A 20,795-nucleotide genomic window follows, 5' to 3' on the forward strand; every position below is an offset into this window, starting at 1 on the left:
GGCGGGGCCGGGGCGGGGCCGCGGCGGGCGGGCGCGCGGGAGGCGCGGAGGGAGGGTGTCGCGCCGAGGGAAGCGGCCCGCGGCGGAGGGAGGGGAGGCCGAGTCCTGGAAGCGGAGCTCCGCGCTGGGACTGGTTCCTTCGCAGCCATTTTCTGTCCAACCAAACAGCCGATTGGAGACGGGAGCCAACCAGGGCTGCATTGGAGGTTTGTGTCTCGCTTCGGCCAATGATCGCTCCTAAACCGACTCCACTTTAGCTCGAATGAAATGTCCGTCTCCTCCCGGCGCCGTCCCCGCCGCCAACGCCGCCGCGGCCGGGGCCACTCGCCTCCCTCCCGCCAGCCCTCCCGCCCGGGGCCGGGGCCGGGGCTGGGGCCGGGCCGGCGCCTGCGAGGCCGCTCCCGCTGCGGGCCCGGCCGGGGAGCGGGCCCGGGGCCGCGGCGCGGCTCTTTGTGCGCCGGGCCGAGGAGCGGCGGGACGCGAGCCAGGCCGCCTCCTGCTCGCCGCCGCCGAGCTCCGGGCCCGAGGCCGAGGAGGGGGCGCCAGGGCACCGTCGGGCCCCCTCTCGGCGGCGCCCCGGCCGGCTCCATTTTGTGCGGGGAGCCGGGCGGGGGGCACTGGTCCGGCCCCCGGCCCCGACCCTGCGTCCTTGGCCGGGCTGCCGCGCGGAGTCCCCGGGGGCGTCCCCCTCCCACCCGCCCTCCCGCCCGCTGGCCCGCCGGGGCATGGCGGGACCGGGCCGCTTTGTCTGCCCCGGCGCCCCGAGCGGGCGGGCGGCCGGCAGGCGTTGGGCGCGGGCCCGGGGCCTGGGCGGGCGAGTCGGGGGATGCGCGCCAGGGGCGGTCGCCACGCACCGGCGGGACTGACAGTCGGCCGGGCAGGGCGGTGGGGCCGGGGCCAGCCCGCGCACCTTCGTGGGGAGGAAGCGAGGTCCCCGGGAGGAAGGAGTGGATTTGGTTTCCCCGCAGTCTGGCTTACACGTAAAGAATGCAGCCATCTGGCGGCTTGCGGTCCCTGGACTTGCCCCGAAGGTGGGAAGGAAGCCTTTCGGATTGGACTAAGGTTTTAATCTTCGGTGGGAGGCGGGGAGGATCTGCCGGGCCTGAGGAGCAGTAGTCTTCGAGAACAAAGAATTAACAGAGCACCCACAAGTCGTAATCTTGCCCAAAGTACTGTAACAAGATAATTTAAACAAGGTTAGGTAGCATAGGACCTTTAAAAAAAAAAAAAAGCATCCCACTAACCCGCATGGACTCCACGGTGCCAGGGTTCGTCCACGAATCACTGGGGTGGTTTGGGCTTTCTTAGTATGGAAACTAATTGGCAAAATAAAGTGGTGAGATAAACTGATCGATATAAGTGGCATTAATAAATAAGGGTTTTATTTGTAAAGTGTTCAAAGTTTAACCAGAATTCCTTAAAAGGCAATTATTCCTTCCCCGCACTGCTCCTGTAGCTTAATTTAAGGATTCTATTGATGCAAAACTCTGGTTGTTGATGCCAAAGAATGGAGGGTGGAGGAAGGGTCTGCTGCTTTTCTTGGATACAAATTTGCATTTCTTCAAACATTAAACAGATGTATGCATTCCCTTGAGCTTTCACATATAACCTGCCTTTAGGAAAATATATACCGTACGAAGTGACAGTGTTTATCTTTAATATATTGAATCTAACTATATACTGAGTCAACTATTTGGGTGAGAGAGTGTGGTGAGGTGTGCCCCCCCCCGCAAAATAAATATATATAGCTCCATTATTTTAAGTGTACTGAGGATTTTCTTTTTCAAAGACAGCCTTAAAACGCTTCTAGCTACAAGGAAGGAATCATCTGCGCAGTTTGGGGTTAGAAAGAGGACAATATTTAAAAAGAAAGTAGACATTGCTTTTAAGATTATAGCAGAGTAGACAATGTCAGCCAGTCTTTGCTGCCTGGACTGACATTTAAAAAATTCAATTCAGTGGCTACAATTTTTTCTTCTGTTTACTAGATTTCATGCTTGAATGCATATCATTATTTTCTCTTCCTTTAAAATTAACACTGAAAGGATATGTTTTTGTTTTGCCCCTCCCCCCAATTTAATTGCTTCACTTGAAAAAAAGGAAAAGAGCAGATGAGAAATGGAGATTGTAACATTGTAATTGATACCAATTTATTCAGCTATTTATGCTTTACAGTGAAAATGAAGTGCTATTCAGATGCAATTTTAGTCCAAAATGGTGGTGCTTTAAAATGATAAATAAATGTCCTAATTTATTGTGTTCCATGTATGTTCTCTGGGCAGCCTGTATCTTCTTTTCAGTATAATCCGAGGTGTTTAATTTAAACGCATTGTATTCTGAGATATTCTTCTCCCCTTTTGAGCTTTTGGACTCCTAAATCTCACTCTAAAACATTAAGAAAATCATCACTGAAAAATTAAGTTGGGGTGTTTGTGTCTTGGGTGTTAATATTTTGAATAATTTGGATGTGTAAATTTTGGTCTTGTGCATATAATTTGGGGTGTTGTGATGAATATTTACGGTGAACATGAATAAATTCAGGGTTATGTTAGGAAAGCAGTTCCTCCCTGCCATAGAATTAACTTTTTTTTGCAAGGTCTCCAAAATATATCTGCCAATTTAAGAAACCTTTATTGGGCGCCTGCTTTTTTGCACTCTGTTGAATAAGAACAGTAGGTGAAATTATACACGCCTTTTAAATTTTTACTAGGAAGAAAGCCTGTAGGCAATACGTTGTTACTACTAATAGATGTTTATCTTCTAGGTTGAAGTTGGGCAAAGATCAGGCCCCTTTTTAGAAAGGTGTTCTGAACACCACTGACAACACGGTTCTGACAGTATTTCATGACAGTAAGTATGTCTTACCATTTAGGTTGTTAATTAGATTTGAACAGTAATTAGGAAACAAAATTATACCTAATGTATATTGGAGATCCTGAGTAGAATGAATGCCCTTCAAGTCTAGACAGATAGTACCTCCATTCACTCATTCCTGTTGCTTCTTTTTAGTGACTTGCACGTATTGTTTCCTGTGGGCCTTTAAGTGCTGTGGAGGCTACAAGATAAAAAGCCTGTCCCAGCTCTTAAGAGGCTGTCTGTTTTGCTAGAAGGGCTTCAGTCGAACTGAATGCTTAGAAGACAATTCTGCAGGGAATGGGAAATGCTGGTTCTAAGGGTAGCAGAGATGAAAAGACCAGTGGTGTGGTAGGCCTGGGTAGTTGTGAATGTCGTCGACTTAACCTTGAAGGATGAGTGGGATTTGGATAGGTGGAGGGTATCACCGAAAGCAAAAGCCTGAAGGCAGGGATGAGTAACTGTTGTTTAGGGGAGGGGGAGTAGATCTGCATTGTCCAAGTGGAGATTTCATAGGATAATTTAGTGAGAGATACCACTTTTCCTGTCTGGATGCTTAGTTCTGGATCTGCTACTATATTTGTGATGTCAGGCATGTTACAACTTCCTTGAGCCATGACTCATGCCTCAGTCCTAAAATAAAGAGCTATACCTGGTGATCCTTAAATAAGGCACATTCTAGCACTAAGATTTTTATCAGCCCTGAAGATAGAGTTGGAAACAAGTTTAGTTAGGTTAAGTGGGGGATCCACTCATGAAAAGCCATGGAAAAACTAGGTTTGGATTTGATGCTAAAGACTTTAGAACCATTCCAGGCTTAGGAGCTATGGAAATGGTGTTTGAGTGAGATCCATCTTAAAACAGTATGTACCCTGGTAGGTTGGGTAGTAATGCAGTGGCAGCAGAGAAAGGAAGGGCATATCCAGGAAACTTATTAAAAGAGGTAACAGCTTAGGTGGAACTTGGAGGAGATAGAAGAATCTAAGATGACACTGGTATAATGAGCCTGGGAGGGTGGGGTCACAGTAGCTGGAAAGCAGATGAGGCGCTTATCCACTGCCTCCTTGCAGGACATGGGGAGGGTGCGTTTCATTTTCCAGAATTTTAAGCTGACAGTGATGGGACATCAGACATGTTCTACAGGCATGGCTCGTTGGGCTGGCAGGCAAGATACGGTTGTAGAAGTGGTATAGAGTTCATTAAGAGAGTGAGGGAAGAAAGAGGAAAGGATAACCTTGGATGAAACTGACAACTGGGAGGTGGGGAGGAAGAAATAAACCAGGAGAGGGTATCACTTTGGAAATCAAGGGAGAAGAGGATTTCATGCAGTGGCTGGCACCATCAAGAACAGCCAAGTAGGAATGAAGGCAAGATTACTGGCAACTTCCAGGAGCGGTTTCAGTATCCTGGTGGGGGGGAGAAGCACTTGCCAGGGAGTTGAAATAGGAATGGAGAGATGTGTGAGGACTGTCAGGGTGACAGTGATAGCTAGCCAAGGGTGTAGAGCAGAATTACGGTTTTATGGGTCTGTGTGTACTTCTGTGTGTTCAGTGAGGGAGCCTAAGCATGTTGAAGAGAGAGTGAAGCAGCTGGTCAGGGAGGACTGAAGACCCATTAGAGGTGAGGAATCTTTGTGTTATTTCTTATCCTCAAAGAGATAAAAAGGAATTGGTCCAGAGAACAGGTGAAAGGGGTTATGCAAGAGAGAAAACCATGCCTGGAAAGAAGGGTGAGAACTGTATTTGAAGGGACAAAAATAATACTAGGTTACATTTGTTGAGTTCTTATTATGTATCGTACACTTTGCTAAGTGCTTTTTATATAATAACTTCACTTCTCATAGCAACTCCATTTTAAAAAACTCCAGATGGTCTGTCCTAAGGGCCTGTGCTCCTGATCCTGAACCCCAAACCAGGTGCATTGCTTACATCCCACAGATATTGTCCTGACTTGAGAAGCAACTTTGAATGTTTTTATTTATTTAAGATTTTATTTATTTGAGAGAGAGAGAATGAGAGATAGCATGAGAGGGAAGAGGGTCAGAGGGAGAAGCAGACTCCCCGCTGAGCAGGGAGCCTGATGTGGGACTCGATCCCAGGACTCCAGGATCATGACCTGAGCTGAAGGCAGTCGCCTAACCAACTGAGCCACCCAGGCGCCCTGAATGTTTTTAATATATAGTCATTAGATCCAGAATTTAGAGAAGACAAAGTAAAGATTTAGGCTGTGGACTACAGGAAAAACTATTAGGAACAAATACTGTAAAGTACTTGGCATCTGAGACTCTGGATTTAAATCCCATTTACTCTGCCACCTTTGGCAAGTCATTAGCCTTCTATAACCTCAATTTTCTCATCTGCTTCACGAGGTCATGAACATTGCATGAGATATTTAGAAAGTGTTCGATAAATGTTAAACCTATTAAAGAGGGAAGTATTTCCCGCGTTTGTGCACAAATTATTAATGTAATTTAAATACTGCTCCATCACAGAATTATAGAATAAAAATGTATTAGCCAGCTAACCATTGATTTCACATAATATTTTAGAGAACAATATCAGTTCAACTAAGTAATCAGAATAGTCAGTAACATTAATTTAATGGGCTTGAACTAGTCTTTGTCCATAGTTATCAGTTCTCTTGGATCTAATGATTCATCATTTTACCCATTGTCTTGTCACTCTCCTGCATGCCCTTCCCTCTTCGTTGTCTGGATAAGACCCAGCACTTCAGCTTCTCTCCTCTTCCACCAGCTGTGGACCTGTCAAGACTGGTACCACTGCATGTTTGTGGTCACCGGCTATAGCTTGGCTCTCGTTGCCCAGCGCTCCCATTCTCTATCTCTCCAGCTTCAGGAACCCCAGCAGCATGCCCTCAGTCCTTCTTCTGGTTCATTTTCACTCAGTCACCAGGTCTGTTGATTTGACCTCCTGAAAGGCTCTTTTGTCTGCTCCCCTTGATCTCCACTGCTGTTGTTCTGGACTGACCTGGGGAATGAACGTTCATCATCTTGCCTGAATTCATGCTCTGACTGCAGCCCCATGGTCCTTCGTGGTCTTCTGCCCCCATTCTTGCTCCCCTCTGTCCATTTCTACACTGGACTGTAGCCAGAGTGTTAGCAGAACCGTGCAAATCAGACTCCCCTTTGACTTGCTCTTGTCCACAAGGCACTGCTTGATCTAGCCTCTAGTCCATTCTAGTCCACCAGTACTAGATTTCTGTTTCCTTTGCCTGGAACATTCTTTTCCCATTTTTTCCTTGCCTGACTGATTTCTGTCTATCTTTCGGTCTCAGTTTAAAGGTCATTTCCTGTGACCACTTCCTTGACTCCCCAGACTAGTGTGGCCCCTTTTGCAATAAGCTCTCAAAGCATATAACAAAAACACCTTTGTTTTCCTTAGCACCTGGCAGTAGCAATTAGTTAATTGTAATTACTTAATAGCTATATATAACATTTACTGAGTCCTCCTATTACACTGTGCTAAGTCTTTCCATGGTAAGTCCTGTCTCATTCCACTTGCTCAAGGTCTCATGGCAAGTAAGTAGGAAGGAATTCAAACCAGGTGATAGGATTCCAGAGCCTGTGCCTTGGAAGTATTAATAGACTACCCTCCCTACCCCTTTCCCCTGCCACTGGTTTACGTAATACTTGTCTTCCCTGCAAGGTGAGGACAGAGATCTTGTCTATGTTGTTGACTAGGCCATATCCCCAGCACATTGCACAGACCTGATAAATACCAGGTGCTTACTTGGTAAATATTTGTTGACTGGCTTACTTAAAATCTCCAGCCTATTTTGAATATTTTTATAGGAAGTTTAGACCTTGAAAAAGCCTTTGGGATGTATCTAGCAAGTATCCCTGCCTCATTTCCCCACTCATATATATGAGTGGCTAGCATATTGTGAGCATCAAAGATGAGGCTTAATTTGTTACTAAGTACCTTGGGGATTCAAAGAAGGGGACGCTAATTTTGGGTTTGCAGAATAGGGTAAATCGGAAAGATTTCAGGAGGATGGGAGAACATTGGGATTAAAGTATGGGGCAGGATTTTAAGCTGGAAAGATAGATGAGAGGAAGACAGAGGTGTGATGAAATGACAGAAGAGCTACGGCTTGCAGACCCAAAGACACACAGCTAAGCCTGTTCCGTGCAGCTTATCCTCAAGGAGGGAGGATGGCATCTCCGTCCCCTGGGTGCTCTATGCGCCAAACACAGCTCTTTAGCAGGTTCCCTTTCTTTCGTTCTGACAACTCGGAAATACTTCCAGAAGTACTGTTTAGAAGACTGAGGTTTAGAGGCTAATGACGTGAATCCAAATGATAGTCTTGCTACTAATTCCATTGCATGACAAGATAATGTGATTTAAACTTTTTGCCTTTAATACTTTTTTTATGTTATATTTATAAATTAATTGATCTTCCAGACAGATACCCCCTGCCTGCCCCGCTCCAACAAAGATTTGTTTCCAGTTGTAGGTTCTGAAACAACCACTTTGGTCCTTTCTTCTGAGCCGTGATTTCTCTAATCTTCCTTAGGGCATTGTAAAAACTAGTCAGTTCACAGCTATCCTAATTGAGCTCTCTTTCATGGCTAATAAATCCATCATCATATCTATTAAAGACCACTCTCCTAGTACCTTGTTGGCATTTTAGGATTAAAATAGCATTTTATTTTTGGGTAATGTTTCACATTAGCTGTTTAAGATGGGGAAGGTGATACTATTTCCATTTTATATAGAGATACATTTAATGGGTAGGGATTCTGTTTTCAGGGATCAGCAAGGAGAGTCAGAATCAGAGCTCACTGATGTTGTTTACTACCTTTTAGAAGCCCCTAAGAAGTATCAATAAATAGGTACCCTGTACTTGTGCACATTATTAAAGGTAGGTGAATTCTATTCTCTAGCCCCTTAGAAAACTATATAGATTACAGAAATGTATCTTTATCTACAATTAAATTAGATACCACAGTCAACAGATGTATCAAAGAAATGCCATGTTATTGAAGACTTGGAAACTAGCCTGCTGTTTTACTAGTAGATGAAAATCCAACAGAGCTGGAGAACACGATGTGGTACCCAAAGACTTAAGTAGTGCAGTTAATAACATTAAACTTGTTATCAAGGTGAACATGTAGGATCAAGTGTCTCTTTTAGATCTGGCCTGAAAACATGTACAGATTGTACTTAATTTTTGCTACACTTTTTATTCAGGTAATGCATTTACAAATTTTCCACCCACAAATAGCTAGTCCCTTATTGTTTTGAATAGTATTTGCAAAGTGGAAAGACTCCAGGATTAGCCATGTTGGTGAAATGGAATGGAGATAGTTCAGGGCTTGTGGTCCAGTTTTCTCTAGGTTTTCCCTCTTAGAATTCTTTTAGCTCTGAGCAAACTTAATTAAGCAGGCTTCTTTTAAAATAGTCATTTTAATTCTCATTCTTGTCTATGGTTATAATTTTACTGTCTTTATATGCAGATCTCCAGTCTCCCTGACCCTTCCTTTTCTTTTTTTTAAAAGAATCTCAAGTTTGAGGGTGGGGCGGGGGGGTGGAACTGTTGAGTAGAATTAGAGGTGATAGGCTGGTTCAAAGTATGGGTGTGCTTTCAGGTTGCATGGACCCAGATTTGTGCAAGGAATCCATGTTTCCCCTACCAAACAACAGTTTGAACCAAGACACTGCCCCTTGTGGAACTTCTGTGAGACAGCAGAGAAAGTTTGCAGCAGGAGCAAAAGGATTTGCATAGGACTATCAGGCTGTAGCAGGAAAGCGGAAAGTGATGGTGACTTTTAGGTGACTTCTAAGCTGACTTCGGCTTTGCTTGTCATTCCAGGGATAAGCTAGGTTGTAAGTCAGGGTTGTCTGCACTATATGTGAGGATTATGCAATTGAAAAGAAAGAGGTGTATGTTTTAGATCCATTTCCTTGCTTTGTTTTCCTGTTGGTCTTAATGCTTATCACCTACAGAGGGTAGAGGGGAATCTTGAATCATTGAAAAATTATCAAAATGTTTCCAAATCAAGAGATACAAATGTTTTCTTTTAGTAAGCTTAAGGCCTTTAAAACTAATTGACCCATCCTATGACAGTTTATGAGCATCGAATCTATTATGTTTTTTAGACAAGTTTTATTAAAGAATATTTCAAAACTTCTTTCCTCATAGATGGATGGCGACAGTGCTACGACAGACGCTTCTCAACTAGGCATCTCTGCAGACTACATCGGAGGGAGCCACTATGTGATACAGCCTCACGATGGTGAGAAAGCCCCCAGTAAAGACATTCCCCAGTAGAAACAACTTAGTGAAAATCATATTAATGTGATGTTCTAGGTTGATTTTGTCTTTACAGGAAAATTAGCAATCTTGTGTCAAAGTTCAGTGATAGTCTAAAACAAGTCGCTTTTTATTAGAAATAGTCATCAAAAGAGTGATGAGTTCCAGAAAAGAATTCTAGAAAAGAGTTATAGAAAAGTTTGTTTTGGGGGCACCTTGGTGGCTCAGTTGGTTAAGCATCCGACTCTTTTTTTTACTGAGAGAGAGTGAGAGAGAGCCTGCGAGTGGGGGGAGGGGCCAAGGGAGAGGGAGAGAGAGAATCCCAAGTAGGCTCCATGCCCAGCACGGAGCACAGTGCAGGGCTTGATCTCACGACCCTGAGATCAAGAGCTGAGCTGATATCAAGAGTTGGACGCTTAACTAACTGAGCCACCCAGGCGTCCCTAAGATATATTTTAGGAGGCAGTTGGGGGTGGGTGGTTAGTTACTTCATCCTGAAACAGATACACATAAAAATGTAACTTGAAAAGAAAAATTTAACTTGAATCAGCTTAAGTGCCTTTCTTTTTTTAATACATAGAAAGAGTACATATTACAGGATACTGCATTTAGTTAAAAAAGTATATTACTGGTACTGTGAAAGCTTCAGTTATATCTGAGTCTATACATTGAGGATTCATTTTTTGTAAGAACGTCGGATCAGTGCTACAGCTTTGTTCAAAAACTTACTACATTAGTATTAATCCAATTGGGTCAGTAATACTCAAGTCCACTTTTTCCATTCTATATAAACTTGGCTTTGCATAATATAACCTCTTAATCTGGCAATATGCAAGGAACCATAGGTCATAGTCTATGTTATGTAACAAATATTTATGAGTACTTCTTCTGTGGAAGATGCTATACCAAGTTCTAGGAAGTACACAGAGCTGATCCCTGGCCTAAGGTAGCAGACATCTAAAGGGAGGATGAGAAATAAAAAGAATTATAAAATATGTCAGAAAAGACACAGAGAGGCACTTTGTGATATTTTGTGAAAGGAGAGATCACTTCTGAAGGTGCCGTGCAGATGCTTTTGAGCTCTGTTGACCACGGATAGGTAAGGTTTTAGTAGGCTGAGTTGACAATAAAAGGATTTGAGGCAGCGGGTTTGAAACTAATGAGTAGGTTTCGGTTATGGCTGTGAGAAAAATTGTGAAAAGAACCGCTACCCTCCTCCCTAAAAATGATTAGGAAATGAACCAGGATGGTTCTTATCTTAGATTGTCTCAGGTAGTCTTCTCTATCTTGAAGTAAAGATGATGAGAAACTTGAAACCTAAATCATTTTTATTTCTTTAGATACTGAAGACAGCATGAATGATCATGAAGACACAAATGGCTCAAAAGAAAGTTTCAGAGAACAAGATATCTATCTTCCAATTGCAAATGTAGCAAGGATAATGAAAAATGCCATACCTCAAACGGGAAAGGTAATGTGGAGGAGACATTTTTCCCAGGTTTCTTTTTCCAGGGAGAGGGGAGCGTAGACCCACATGAGTGTGCACTTCTGAATACGGTCAGCTATTACTGAGCAGCCATTCAGCCTCCCAGCAAGTCCAGCCGCTCTTTCAGTGCTACACACTTCGTTACTGAGCAGGACTCCATTTGCAGTTCCCACGTTCCCCTCCCCAACTTGAAGCAAATAAAATAGAATTAAGAATCTCCTTTAAAACAGGTGCATTATCAGAACTATCAGGTTTTTTGAGCATATGGAGTTGTGACTTCTATAATGTTGCAGCAAAATTGGGTCATTTTGGACTGATATGGAAAAAATCCTTACATTTGGAAGCAACTATTTTTATATAATCATAAATATTAATGTACATTTAAATTTAACTGGCATGATTTTTTTAAAGTAGTTCTGTCTTGAGACAGACAATCGTATAGACGGTTATTTATAACAACTTAAAAAAAAAACACTCTACTCATCACTTGGTCTGAATTAAAAGCCACATTTTTTTATATTTATATTCCATAATAAACTTTTTCCTCATCGTAGCATATAAAGTGCTTACAAAAGTAATAAAGCTCACAAAGAAATATATTATTAAAATACAGAGCTAAGCCTAGAAGTTCCAATATGAGAGGTCCTCCTCGTGTTTTAAGGGGAAATAAAGCACAACTGCTGATTACTGGTTCTGTTGCTAGGCCTGTGCTGTCCAGCACCTCAGGCCGCTGACCACACATGGTTATTGAGCACTTGAAATGTGGTGAGTCTGAATTAAGATGTGCTGTAAATGCGGGGCGCCTGAGTGGCTCAGTTGGTTAAGCGGCTGCCTTCGGCTCAGGTCATGATCCTGGAGTCCCGGGATCGAGTCCCGCATCGGACTCCCTCCTCAGCAGGGAGTCCGCTTCTCCCTCGGACCCTCCCCCGTCTCATGCTCTATCTCATTCTCTCTCTCAAATAAGTAAATAAAATCTTTAAAAAAAAAAAAGATGTGCTGTAAATGTAAAACATACTTTAGATTGTGCAGGCTTAGTATGGAAAAAAGAATTAAAATACCTCAGTTTTAAAATGGATTCTCTGTTTAAGTGGTAATATTTTGGATTTATTGGGCTGAATAAAATGTTATTAAAATTAATGTCACCTTTTTTTAAACATAGCTACTAGAATATCTAAAGTTATGCGTACAGCTAGCATGATATAATCTTGCCTGCAGCTCTTGTTTACTTTTCTTCAGGATGTAAAAGAGGCCTGGAGGTGGAAGACAGTGTGTTTCAGCAAGGATTTGTGTTGTTCTGTTTGAAGTGGCTTTGGAATTGCATGCTTTAATCCATTAGAGTTTCACTTTGAAACCCCACACCCTTAAAAGAAGAATTGCTTTTAAAATGAAGTGGCAGGTGTGTGCTGCTTTTTAATAAACTTAAAACCTGTACCTGACACTTGGTATCTTCAATAATAAAAATGTCACCAGATGTCATTATTTCATTCCCTTGTAAGCCTTACATGAATTCAGTGTTTTGTCTTTTTAAAATTTTCTGGTGTCCTTATTTGTGGAAATGCTAGGGCAGAGGAGTGATACCTGAGTCTAGCCCACAGTATTCTATGTACACCATGGGTCTGATTTTCTTGGGGTACTTGGTTAGTAAGATTTCATCTTTATGGGATGGTAGGGACATCCAATGATTGCCTTTTTACCTAAATTATACCTGTTTTCTGTGAATAGTTGTCAAGGCTTCTCTTACTGATATTCGAGTTTTTATTCTCAATTCTCAAGGGCTGGAATTTTGATAGCACACATTGTGTCATTGTAATTAGCAATATTATTTCAAAGATGAAATGTTAACAGCAGTGAACTGAAATTTGTATTCTTCTGAATAGCTTTTATTTTTGTAGGTTGTTAGGAAGGGGATGGTTATATTCCCTGCAAATTTACCGGTGATTTTTCTCTTCAGATTGCAAAAGATGCCAAAGAATGTGTTCAAGAATGTGTAAGTGAGTTCATCAGCTTTATAACATCTGAAGCAAGTGAAAGATGCCATCAAGAGAAACGGAAGACAATCAACGGAGAAGATATTCTCTTTGCCATGTCGACTTTAGGCTTTGACAGTTACGTAGAACCTCTAAAATTATACCTTCAGAAATTCAGAGAGGTAAGTAAAATGCCTTCCATTATGCTTTTAAGAAACTAAGATATACTATTCACTTTAACTTTTTAAATGTATCATTCATCAAGTATGTAATCACTTACATTACTGTATTAAATAGTATGTTCTTTCTTTTTCCCTTTGTTACTAATGACATCATAGTTGTGTAATGATTGAGAGCCTGGACTTGGGATTCCAGCCACCTGAGGCTGAGTCCCAGCTCCACCACTGTGACCTCGGGCAGATAATTTAAATACGTTAGACCTTGCTTTCCTGGTCTGTACAGTGAGGTTAGTAGTAGTACCTACCTCCCAGGGTTATTGAGAGAACTAAGTAAAATAATCTATGTAGAGCCCTAGGCTCAGCATATAGTGAGCACTCGGTAATGGTAACACATGCTGTGGTTATTATTAGTTTAAAAGAGGTAGCATCTCAAAGCTTGGGGCCTTCTAGATAGGAAAAAGGGAATTCTAACTGTATCCCTTTCTTATTAAATTCTTCTGCATTTCCTTTTGGGTTTATCTTTGCCCATGGTATGAATTTTGTGGAAATAAATTGAGATCAGCATATTTATTTCCACACTCCAGCTTGGGTGTTAGGTTCACATTGCTGTCAAAATGCTGTCTTTAATGTTGTAATCCCATTGAATTAGTGTTATATGCATCATCAAATGGTTAAAGTAGGAAGAGAATTTATAAATTCTTCACAGTACTTTTCCAAATTTTTTGCATCACAGAAACTTAGAGTAAATGGATGGAAACTTAGAGCTCTTTGGTCCAAACTGTAATTTTGATTTAGGAATTTAAGACTTTAAACTTGCTGTTATAGTACTGCCCATTTGGCTAAGAGCTATATATATAGAGTTAAACTATAATTTGGATCATTTATAGTAGATTTATGAGCTGAATATTTATAGTATTTTGCAGACTACTTCATCTGTAAGTAGATTTCTATTTTCCTTTTGATGTAGTGTGGAATTAGAATAATTTTATTTTTATCCACAAATATTTTAGATTTTCTAGGTCATTACTAACACTGTCTTGTGATGATTACTGCTTATATAAAAAGTTAGCATTTTGAAGGGCCTCTTCATATGTAATTAACCAGAAGTGTAAATAAATACTCTGTGCAGTGTTTGTAATAATAGAAGCTCCTAATTTTAGGAAATAAGCATTCTCATCTAGAAAACAGTTTCTTTTGAATACCAGTGATTGCTTTTTTGATTTGTCCTTCCCCAGGCTATGAAAGGAGAGAAAGGAATTGGTGGAACAGTCACAGCTACAGACGGACTAAGTGAAGAACTTACAGAGGAGGCATTTAGTAAGCAGTGTTATGATACATTTTTGCAACTACATTTGTTCTTCTAAGTCATGTAGTTTGTTAGCTGTTATTAATACTGAATGTGATGGTACTTTGGGAATATCAGCCCCGAGTATTTGGACATAGCACTATTTTGAATAGTTCTTATAAGTTCATGCCTTTATGTTTGATGTCAGTGAGGAGTAAGTGTAGAGATTTAAATTCTTCAGACATTATAATCTTTCACCCATAGTTCTGATTTCCATGGCCCCTAGTTTTTGGTTTAAGATTCACATGAGATAGGAATATTGAGAATTGTATCTTGTAATATAAAGTCTTGTGATTTAAATAAATTTGAAGGGTTTTTTAAAAAATTGAATAGGGGCGCCTGGCTGGCTCCATTGGAGGAGGGTGTGACTCTCTGATCTCAGGGTTGTGAGTTCGAGCCCCATGTCGGGTGTAGAGATTACTTTAAAAATAAAAAGTCTTAAAAAAAAAAAAAGAATATTGTCATATTGGTGAAATAAAAGGTCTGTGGTGATTCTAGTTCTCATATAAAATTTATGGGTATATATTTTATATTTCTCATAAAATACATGCTGCTTAGTTAATGTAAGTGTTGCTCCTAGCTAAGCCTCATGATATAGGTCTGCTTATGAATTAGAAACCCCATCCAGTCTGCAGATTTGTACACATGGGTAGTTAGCCCAAGTACATTTTAGAGAAATGAAGATACAGAAAATTGAAAACTTGCAATAGAAAAAAATATGCTTTTTATGGAACTTTTTTTTCCATGCTGAATTTGAGGGTTTATGATTTTGTCCAAGATTACATTCATGAGTGGCAGAATTGTAATGAGAATTAATGGCACGACTTTAAGGTTCATACCCAGAGAGTAGATGCAATTCTTTTCCTGCTTTAACTTTTTTTTGTCTTCTAGCTAACCAGTTACCAGCTGGCTTAATAACTGCAGATGGTCAACAACAAAATGTTATGGTTTATACAACGTCTTATCAACAGGTAAAATACAACCTTCTTTGTAGTTTAAATTATTTTAAAAATTGATTGTATCATTGATTTTTATCACAGGTAGTTAATTTCAGCGTACTACAGTTGACCCTTGAACAACATGGGTTTGAATTGCACTGGTCCAATTAATATGCAGATTTTCTTACAGTTACTATAGATGTGGTTTTCTCATCCTTAAACATTTACTTTTCTCTAGCTAGTATTGTTTTAAGAATACAGTATATAATACATATAACATACAAAATATATGTTAATTGACTATGTTATTGGTAAGGCTTCTGGTCAACAGTAAGCTATTAAGTTTACTTAATTAAGGAGGGGTCAAAAGTTACATGAAGATTTTCAACTCTGCAGAGTTTGGCAGCCCTAACCCCTGTGTTGTTCAAGATCAACTGTATTATTATTAAGGACCTGATAAAGAAGGTTGTTAAAAATTGCTTTCTCAAAATATATAATTGTGTATTCTCTTACTGATTAAAAATATGTACACATTCATATTTGCGTAGATTTCTAGAAAGATGCATAAGAAATTATTAAAGTAGCACCCTTGGGTAGACAGAATGGAAATTTGGGAGTGGGAAGTGGACTTATTTTTCATTGTCTATTATTTTTACTCTTTGTTTATAATATATGTTATTTTTTTATAATACATGTTATTTAAAAATGTTTTTTCTATAATTCTGCTCAATTTAAATTTTCTGATCTTAGATTTCTGGTGTTCAACAAATTCAGTTTTCATGATCTGAAGAAATGGTGGCATGGGGAGTGGAGAGAAGCAAAAGAGTCTGTATGATTCTGGAAACAGAGACATTAGAAGGAAGTGACTGGGGAAAAGATGTCTCTTTGTATATTAAATAGCTGTAATGTAGCTTCCTGATGCTTGACTAATTGAGGTGTTAATTGAGAATCTTTTTCATGAATGATTTTAAAGAAAAATTTGGATTTTAAAGGTATTAAAATATTTTTGTTTTGTACGAGAGTTTGTTGCTCTGTATGATTCCTGTATGCATTGTATATTGCAATTTATTACTGTCAGAGATTTGTAGACAGTTTCTTATTTTCATATTGAATCATGTTACTTTTGTAATTCAAGTAAGCAGCTGGGTTAATTCATGATGTTTGCCCTTTTAATAAAATACAAGGGTAGAGTTCATTTTGAATGCAAGTTGCCTTTATTATAAATTTGAGTTTGTCTTGGTTATATAATATCTTGCATGGTAACCTAGCTAGATTTTTAGCATTTGCCATATTTATTAAAATTAATTTTTTGTAAAACATAGCTTAAGCAGCACCATTTTTTAAAAATGTAATTGAAAAATTAAGTGTTAATGCGGAAGCAAACATTGTCTGCCCTATTAAACCTGGTGCCCATTAACAGTGTTTACACTGTTCATTGTGCCTGTTAAGATAGTTTAGTTTATTGGAGCTTTTGTTAAGACCAGATTTGTTTCTGAGTTACATTATTATGAGTGTTGGAATTCATTTAAGTTTAATGTAGTCCTGGTACTCTTGAAATGGTGCCCTTTTCATTTTTATATGATTTTTCCAAAGCATATCTTCAAATACTATAGTACCCTCTTCCAGAAGAGGAGTTTTATCATCTGATGGTAAATGTCCTTGTCTTACCTTTTTAATTGAAATGTCAAGTTTCCTAATTATACTGTGGGAACCAAGAAACGTCAGACATCACTGTGTGTATACAGACCTCTCCGCAGGGGTGAGCGAATGCAGTGGAGAGCGGAGTGAGTGCTGCCAATGGTGTGAAACAGAAGCCCCAACTTCTAGTGCGCTGTCTTGATCTTTGCAATAAACTAAACTTAGATAATGTAACTTTGTATAATTTAGTAGTATGTACTTGGGTTGTTCCTTTTTTAAAGTGAGGATTTGTATTTTCTCATCTGTTCTTTTTGGTAATTAACCTGAGTGTTTTGGGTTTTTTTAATATCAGCAATTGCTATTGTATAGTTTGCCTAAAAGACAATTTAAATGTCATCTTGGAAGGACACTCAAATTTATAAAATAGAAGCAATTTCGTAGATAACAGGCTGAACAGAAATTTTTACCTTGCCATAAGGAGATTTTGGGGGCATATCTGGGCTAACCTGAGGTTAGTAACTCCCTCACTACCTTCCCATTTAAAAAATAATCTTCATTACAGAAAATTCAAATAGGCAAAAAAGGGGGTTGTTAAGCAAAATCAACTATCATCCTACTATGCTGAAATAACCAATGTTAATATTTTGGTAAATATCATTTGTCCTTTTACTTTGCTAAATATGTATATTTTTATAAAAATGGGCTCATACTTGCATACTGTTTTGTAACCTGCTTTTTTCACTTAACAATATATTGTAAACATCTTTTCCAGGTCATTACATAGTCTTTTATTTTTATTCATTTATTATTCTGTTGTATGGCTGAACCATAATTTATTTAATTCTCTATGGGACATTTTGACTATATGCATCTTTTCACAGTTATAAACAACACTTCACTGAAATCTTGTGTACATCCATGACTGTTTTCTTAAATTCTTAGAAGTAAAATTACTAGGTTAACAGGTACACAAAATTTTAAGGCTTTCCATATTTCCATGTTAGTATATTTCTGAAATAGTTTCCACTTGATCCAGGCAGTATATCAGTATACAACTGATAAAAGCACTTGGTCTTTATCAGGTTCTTTCTCTAAAATTAAAGATTGGGTTATGTTTAATTATCAAGGTAAGGAATTAGACACCCTTAAGATTTATATCAATATAAACCAAAACAAATGTCTAAATTTAGTATTATTGGTAGTACTAAAACTTTAGGTGAAATCAGGTCAACTTTGGGTTATTTGGCTTTCCTCCTCCGAAAGAACACTTGCCTTCTGCAGGTGTCAGGTACATACTCTCCTTTTATGCATGTGGGAGGGAGTCCCGGCTCCTTACTTGGCCTGTGTTGCATTTCACTGAATGTCATGTTTTCTTCCCCTGGAACTTCTTAAGTAGATAAGCTCCTACATTAACCTAAAAGTGTTTTCTTTATAACTTTGTAGATATTGCTTTTTATGAGTATTTGAGAGAGAAATGGGCTTCAGTGACTAAGTCAGAAACAGGACTTGAGTAGCTTCTGTCTCTCCCCTCACTGCCTCGTAACAGAGATGCTTTAGTCCAGAGAGAATTATTATTATTTTTTAAAGATTTTATTTATTTATGTGACAGAGAGAGACAGTGAGAGCAGGAACACAAGCAGGGGGAGTGGGAGAGGGAGAAGCAGGCTTCCCGCTGAGCAGGGAGCCCGATGCGGGACTCGATCCCAGGACCCTGGGATCATGACCTGAGCCGAAGGCAGACGCTCAACGACTGAGCCACCCAGGCGCCCGAGAGAATTATTTTTTTAATGCTACCTTCCAATGTCATATACTTGGGTATGATGATGTATTAAGCTATTTGTATTTCTTTTCCTCCTACAGTGTAATATCTGTAATGGTATTTTCCTTTCCTCAACAGTATGCCTTATTGCCTGTTTTCTAGATTGCCTTAGTGGGTTAAAGGAATACCAGTTACCTTTAATAACGTGAATTGACCAGTTATGAAGGCCAACTAAAAGGATCTCTGCAGCAGTACCAATTAAGCGTGAAAAACGAAAAACAGTTTCTGCTATTTGCCAGGAATAAAATCTTGTATACAAGATTTTTAAAAATCTGCATATTTTCTCTTTAGGGAAGGTTATTTTATCAACAGTCCAAAACAAGATAATATTTGTTGCTTTATGTGATAAAATACATTTCTGAATCATTCAAAGGATATTAGGTAAGATCTATACCAAAAACTAGGCTATCCTAAATGTATATTTTTGGTTTCTCTGAATTAGACAACTTATATATGTTTATGTAATAATTTATGTATACTGACCTTAAACTCAAGTCATAGTGTATTCATGAGTAAAAAATAGAACAACCTCAACTAATTTTATTTCTTAACGAACTATACTATATTGTATGAAAAATATTCAGGTTTAATTTATGGTTTCTTTTAGAGCTGGAAATGTTACTTTGCTAACATCCCCAAGTTCCGCTTCCTCTTGCTTGTTATGCTCCAGTCACCCTGGTCTCTTGGCTCCTTGTGCCATGTTCTTTGCCTCCTCTACCCACGTATACTTCCCTCTGCCTAGAACGTTCTTTCTCTTCCTGTGCCTAGCTAAGTCTTGCTCATCCTTCAGGTTTTAGTTTAAGCTTCATCAGGAAAGCCTTTAAAACTTTTGTTACACCTTCATACTAATTACCAAATACAGAAAATATCACCACCCAAAACTGAGTAGGTTTGTTCAGTGTTTGCTGGCTGCCACAGCCCCTTAGACATTTCTTTGAACAAGACTACGTTTCTTTTTATACCTGATCTTAAAGGATTTTAAAACCATAAGGCAGAATCTCTTCAAATCATGGGCCACAGATGGCACTGGGATGGATGCTTTTCTCTGGCTTCTGGCCATCACCTTTCAAGATGTAAACTTGCCTAGTAACAGTTACAGCTGTCTCTCACTTACTCCAGAGACTGTTTCCTTCTGCACTCCCTAGTAAATAGATACCTATGCAAGGCACCTTACTGTAACACTCCTTTGCCAAGGTTAATGCCAGCAAACGTGCCAAATAAAGTCAGTAAATATGTACTGGCTTTGTAGAAACCTAATGGCCATGTATTAGTTTTAGGGGTGGATAGAAGTTGATAGGTAATTCCTTCATCTTCCGCAACAATACCTAAGATTAAAATATCCTGACACTGCAGCATAAACATTGCCTCTTTCAGGTATAATTTGGATCTCCCTTGAGCGTCCTCTAAGAACCAACAGTAAGTCTTTCTTCTGTCCTGTTTTCCAGGGCTCAATTTCAGAGTATATCTGAATGAAAGAGATTTCAGACCCTTAAGCACCAGGTACTTGGTTGAAAGCACGCTGCTAGGCAAAGACAAGCCATAGCAGACAGCGCCTTACAGCCAGGGCAGCTATGCCAAGAAGGCCTATTCGTGCATCTATAATGCCCAGCGTTCGGTTTGTAAGAAACCAAGACCAAATCCTTTTTTCAGACCAAAGCAAACACTAATCAAAGAATGCAAAGGAATAATATTTGGGCTGACAGCCATTTAAGGAAATGGTAGAGCCATTCCTTACTTAGGAGAAAAAGTTATAACTTTTAAAACATGGTTTCTTTGTGTACATTTCTAACCTTGCAGGTAGCAGTGCCCGCACCGTAGGAGTACTGCCTTGCAGGACAGTGCCAAGGGCGGAACTAAGCATCCTGTAATTCCTTATAGACTACAGACTGCCATGTGAGTAGGAATACTCACATCAAGGGCAAAGTAAAACAAATTTTAAGTAATTTTTAGCGGGAGAGAGAGAGGTGAGGCAGGAGAGAGAATCTTAAGGAGGCTCCACCACCAGCTTTTGCCCCAAGGGTTCTGTTGAGCTCTGGAGACTGAGCTAGCAGTAGTTGGGGGGAATGGACATATTTATTTGACAGAGAGCATGAGCAGGTGGAGCCGCAGGCAGAGGGAAAAGCAGGCTCCCCGCTGAGCAGGGAGCCCGATGTGGGACTCGATCCCAGGACCCTGGGATCATGACCTGAGCTGAAGGCAGATGCTTAACCGACTGAACCACCCAGGCATCCCAGGGGGTACTGGACATAGAGCCTAAGGCTCACCTAGGCTGGAGTCTGGTAGGGCCACCACAG

The 20,795-nt window shown here is 40.1% G+C and overlaps 2 protein-coding genes across 6 annotated transcripts in view; one reads left to right on the forward strand and one right to left on the reverse strand.

Moving 5' to 3' along the window:
* HCFC2 (host cell factor C2) overlaps positions 1-20,795 on the reverse strand; it is a 76,883-nt gene that overhangs the window by 11,002 nt on the left and 45,086 nt on the right. The window contains exon 18 of one of the 3 annotated variants that reach the window (XM_027593798.2): positions 17,541-17,773. The exons of the other annotated variants lie outside the window; for them this stretch is intronic. Coding sequence (XP_027449599.1) covers positions 17,727-17,773 — 47 coding nt within the window. The 3' untranslated portion in view covers positions 17,541-17,726. Of the gene's footprint in view, positions 1-17,540; positions 17,774-20,795 lie in introns of those variants that run through there. 3 annotated transcript variants of the gene reach the window in all.
* Positions 66-17,395, forward strand: NFYB (nuclear transcription factor Y subunit beta). Of its 3 annotated transcripts, none has more exons than XM_027593811.1 (8): positions 66-206; positions 2,765-2,850; positions 9,019-9,112; positions 10,470-10,600; positions 12,567-12,764; positions 13,997-14,078; positions 14,998-15,077; positions 15,795-17,395. In XM_027593811.1, exons 2-8 carry the CDS (start codon positions 2,845-2,847, stop codon positions 15,825-15,827), a joined length of 624 nt encoding a protein of 207 aa, XP_027449612.1. In that variant the 5' UTR covers positions 66-206; positions 2,765-2,844; the 3' UTR covers positions 15,828-17,395. The 3 variants fall into 3 exon arrangements, with proteins under 3 accessions (XP_027449612.1, XP_027449614.1, XP_027449613.1); XM_027593812.1 differs by lacking the exon at positions 66-206 and adding an exon at positions 479-1,031; XM_027593813.1 differs by lacking the exon at positions 2,765-2,850 and having other exon boundaries at positions 69-206.

This window comes from Zalophus californianus, chromosome 9, assembly GCF_009762305.2.
Source record: "Zalophus californianus isolate mZalCal1 chromosome 9, mZalCal1.pri.v2, whole genome shotgun sequence".
NCBI lineage: Eukaryota > Metazoa > Chordata > Mammalia > Carnivora > Otariidae > Zalophus > Zalophus californianus.